Source organism: Montipora capricornis, chromosome 3 (genome assembly GCF_036669925.1).
Source record: "Montipora capricornis isolate CH-2021 chromosome 3, ASM3666992v2, whole genome shotgun sequence".
NCBI classification, from domain to species: Eukaryota; Metazoa; Cnidaria; class Anthozoa; order Scleractinia; family Acroporidae; genus Montipora; species Montipora capricornis.
In genome coordinates, this window is record NC_090885.1 from 63,380,331 (window position 1) to 63,385,330 (window position 5,000).

General features: G+C 35.0%; 1 protein-coding gene across 1 annotated transcript in view; it reads left to right on the forward strand.

Annotated features, from left to right (window-relative positions):
* LOC138043674 (protein FAM193A-like) overlaps positions 1–5,000 on the forward strand; it is a 34,129-nt gene that overhangs the window by 14,336 nt on the left and 14,793 nt on the right. Inside the window, exons 11-16 of the mRNA XM_068890052.1 lie at positions 359–515; positions 1,588–1,712; positions 3,431–3,490; positions 4,149–4,236; positions 4,425–4,502; positions 4,664–4,689. Of these exons, the coding sequence (XP_068746153.1) occupies positions 359–515; positions 1,588–1,712; positions 3,431–3,490; positions 4,149–4,236; positions 4,425–4,502; positions 4,664–4,689 (534 nt within the window). The remainder of the gene's footprint in view (positions 1–358; positions 516–1,587; positions 1,713–3,430; positions 3,491–4,148; positions 4,237–4,424; positions 4,503–4,663; positions 4,690–5,000) is intronic.

The window sequence follows — 5,000 nt, forward strand, 5'->3', positions numbered from 1 at the left end:
GGTGTTTGTAATATAAATAATTTTATAATGACCAAATAATTATGTCTAAAAAATGATAGCCATTTGCTAAGTAGCCTCTTACGTTTAAGATCATGAGACCAGGCCAAAGTGTTCCCGAGTACAGTAACGTGACATTGTGTTAATGCTACATGTAGTAAAATAATACAGTACCAGGCACGATTTGATCTGGTCAGTAGATTTCCCTTATTCTCTTGAGGAAGTCCCAATAGATTGACTGCTTGGAGGGCAGTGAAGTTACTACATTGTAAGGCCTTCTTAAATTTCTGGATTCAGTGATACAGTGTACTGTTGTCGCCATCAACATCATCATCATTATGCCTGTCATTGTCTTTTCCAGAGAATATGTCCGGGAAGTCAAGGTCCGCCTTGTCAAGTACCTGACATCTTGTCCCCTTTCCCCTAACCACGCCAAGGAATTTTTCACAATGCTACTGGATGAGTACCAAGCACTATCAAAGGCATTTGACATTCTTCGGCCATTTTTCTCCAGACTGGTAAGGATCTCCTTTTGGTTGCTTGGGTGCATTCCTCTATGGCTAGGAAAGGAACATACATGTACTATTGAAGCAGGCCATACAATATAATAATTATTGAAGAATGTTTCCCACTAATTTTGGCCTACATTGTATCACCTACACTGTAGTATCTAAGAGATTACACTTGCAATAATAATAATAATAATAATAATAATAATAATAATAATAATAATAGATAATAATAATAATAGATAATAATAATAATTATAATAATTATTGTAATAATAATAATAATAATAATAATAATTATTATTATTATTATTATTATTATTATTATTATTATTATTAGAGAGCATTACATGTACTATGTACATTTACAGACAGTAGCATAGCAGTTTTATGAAGTGGAAAAAGACAGCCTGATGCTTCACCAAAAAAAGCTAAGGGTACAGTAAATGCAGCTGTTCATCGTCAGTGAAGAGCAGCATTTGGGGTCACTTCGTGACATTAATTGTTTGTATTCCAAGACATGACTGATCTTGAAGTTAGGGAAAAGAGCAGGGAGACACTTTGTGATGCTTATTGAAATTGTGTGCATCTAATTTCTGGACATTAATAATTCCAGTAAACACAAGCTAAATCTGAAAGATATGCATAATTATTTGAAGTGTGTGTTATAGATGGAAGATCCAGACAATTTCAGCAATAGTTATTGTCTCTTACAGACACCTGAAAAATTCATGCGTCTTCAACGGAATTCGGAGCCATGACCTCTGTGATACTGGTGCTATGCTCCACTACATGTAACTGAGCTATGAAGTCACTCACAGCTGGAAGCTGGTCAATTTGTTGGCCTCGTTCATTAGGTACCTGATATTAGGTACCTGAATTTTTCAGGTGTCTGTAAGAGACAATAATTTATTGCTCAAATTTTCCAGATAAGTACAACCTAATTAAATCCATTTATTCATGTTGCTTGTTGAAATGTGTATCAAGTTTTGCCAGATTAAAGGTTATCATTTAATCATTTGCAATGATATTAACTCCATGTATTAGAAAGTTAACTTATTTGTTGAATTTATTTGAACAGGATTTTGAGCATTTAAGAGAATTTGGTCTTAGTTGGGACCTTCTTCACAAACACCTATTTTACACAGAAATCTATCGCGATCCAGCGGTGTATGGTAATCTTCCTGGATTAATCACGCAGTTAAGGTTTGTATTGTACAAAATGCCTGTAGTTCAGTAATTTGTGGTTACAGTAAGTGGCACATAACGTTCCAGATTTTGATCCATGGAAAATTTTTTGAGCAACGTTCAGTGCTTATAATTACAAGTAATTTGTTGCTGTTGCAGGTTACAGCAAAGTGTGAAAGCAATTTTAGTAATAGCTGTTGAAAGAGTTTTTTCTCTGCCTTTTTTGGTGCAATTCCTCTTAAATGTTTGCTTGTGACTTGGGGTAGAATATTTGTATGTGTCTGGAAGATCTTCAGCCTATGTTGGCAATTTTTTCAGTGTACTAGCATAAAGTTGTGATGTTTGCCATGAAATGGCTTTCAACCATCCTGGCAACTTTTTGTAAGTTGTGGCAAAGATAACAGTGTGTTTTGTTCAGATGACCAACTTTTGGTTGTGGCCCTGATAATAGAGAACTTTCACCATGTCAGTTTTTCCTCACGAAAGTCAAGCCTTGTTCTCCTGAAGATAATTTGCCTGTCCACTGTGTGCATGTATATAAAAAAATATAATTATGTAAAGCTCTAATCATGCCAGTCTGACAAGTGTTATTATCATGGATGCTTAAAGAGAATAATTAATTTTGTATTCAAAAAAATTATTGCTAGTTTAGAGCTTTCTTGCAGACCAGAGTTTCTTTCATGCATTTACGCAATCATGTACATGTGCTGTAGGCACGGGCTTCCCAGGAAACTCTGGATTCCTTAGTTGGCGACGTGGAAATGCTATGTGTGGCAGTTATGCACTGTTTTATTATTATTGTTGTTGTTGTTGTTAATTCCAATTTATTTTATCAATAAATGCAAGCATTGACCTGTTGATAACTAAGTAATAATTTTAGTGATAAAAATTAGAGAAAACCATAAAATTTCAGGGCTCGAAATTAACGAAAAAATCCAGTCGCATTTTGCGATAAGATACGAAAATTTAGTCGCAATTTCGCAAATTTTAGTCGCAAAATCGCCCATTCTCGTCACCAGAGCCTTGGATCGACCCAAGGCTCTGGGAGACTCTAGGTAGGCGAACATGCGCCGTAGGGTTTTTATAGCCAAGAATTGGCTATTTGAACCTTATGGCGCCTGCTCACTCCTCGTGCTAACATGAATGCACCAATTAGAGACGCTTTTGATTGTTCTTCACGAAAACCAATGAGAACACACTTTGTTTCAGAGTTCCCCAGAGCTCTTCTCTCTCTCAGTCAAGAGAAGAGCTCTGGGGTCGAGATTGCAAAATCGCCGCGCTGCATTGTGTTGTCAGCGGTTTAGCAGAAAAATATGAGCCCGCAGTACTTGTGTGTAAAGAAACTGCTGAAAATGGCGAATGATCGAAGGAATGGAGCTGTGCACGTAACATCGCAGCTAAATTACTATACAATTACGCTACCTTCAGAGAAAATTCACAGCAAGAAACAAAATAATTTTGTCATTTATTTATTTGTTTGTTTATTTTAGCAAAAGTAGCAGCAAAGTGGCATCTGCTAACCCTTTTGTTTCGAAAGAACGAAGGTGACAACAAGTCGCAAATTTGTGACTTCTCCAGATATTTTAGTCGCAAAGGGAAAAATTTAGTCGCAAATGCGACCGTATTGGTCGCAATTTCGAGCCCTGAATTTACTTCACTGGCCTAATCTCTCTGGGAAATAATGCTTGTGAGTGTAGAAGCAACCTCAATTAATTTTTTGTCTTGTTTTTGTCTAGACTTGGTGCAGTTTCTCAAGAAAATTTTCACACAGATACATTTCCGGATTTACTACACAGGTAAGGTTCTAAGTTTCTCTTCCCAGCAGCTTATCTGTCAACAGAATTTTGAAGCCATAAGCCATCCATTGTAGACAATCGGATTTTTCCTTCTTTTGATTGCTCAAATGAGATACATAATTACAATACAAGATTTTCTTTAGCGGGCAATTATTATATTAAAATACTCAAGATCTAACCAACTATTAAAATCTTTTTCAAGATTAGGGGCCAAAATATGGAACAGCATCCCACAAGAATTGCGCAAATTACCAAAATGCATATTTAAGAAAATTATACATAATCGACTGTTACAAGTTTTAATGGAAGAGGATGATTATGTTGGCATACCTTCACTAGTTATCAGATTTCAAAATAATTGCTAAAAGTAGATTTATCTAGCCGCAATTTCTATTCTATTTTATTTATTAATTTTTACATGTATGTACTTATTTTGTTTACTGGTATTTATTTATTTATTATTAGTCTTTAATACCGAGTATTCAATGTGCATACATATTTATTTTATCTCTACTTATGTAATACTCACACTTAGATTTACTCTGTAAACAGTCTTACTTGCTACCCGCCTAGATTAGCTTTAAATGTAGCTATTTGCGGGCTAGCATTGTTTTGTTATTATTTGACATTGACTTAATTATAAACTACTTTTGTGCAGGTATCTTAACTTTACTGATGATCTTACCGAGATAGAGTTTTCATGGAAAGAAAGTGAACGAGCTTTCAAACAGTATAAGGAAAAACAGGTAAGAATATAGGTCTGAGGGGTTTGTGCCTCAGGCATCTTCTTTCATTAAAAGGATAAAGTAATTAAATTCTGTCAAACTGGGTGATAATTTATAAAAAACATGTGTGTAACTTTCCAATTAGTTTGGTTTGTTTTGTTCAGATTTTCATTCCCTTTGACAGCTTCTTTTTAATTTTGATTGCACAGGCTCAGCTGCGTGAAAAAAGTGGCACAGCAAAAATAGAGTGGGAGGATGATATAATGAGTGCGGAATGGAGAACTAAGGTACAGTACAGTTGGAAGTAAAGTTGAGTGATGAACTTCGTTAAACAGTCAGCTCAGTTGATACATGACTTGTAATCAACACTGGACAACTATTTTTTAAAGAGCATAATGAGGAAAAATAGTAAATAAAGAAGCCTAAGTTTCTCTATGTTATGTTGCAGATATTAAGGACGGCCACACAGCAGAGGTGAGGTTCTGTTCCTCTAAATCTAATCATCTAATCCAAGTTATTACATTTATATACATTTTGATGTAAATAATGTTTGATTCTATGCGTAAATTACTATAAAAATTATGTTCAAATGAACTCATGATACTCATTGTTATTGGGTTATTAATCATAAGTTAATACACCAATTTCGACACATAAAACTTCAGTCCTAAACAAAAGGCATCATCTCGAGACTCTGGGGAATAGCGGTGTATGGTAATCTTCCTGGATTAATCACGCAGTTAAGGTTTGTATTGTACAAAATGCCTGTAGTTCAGTAATTTGTG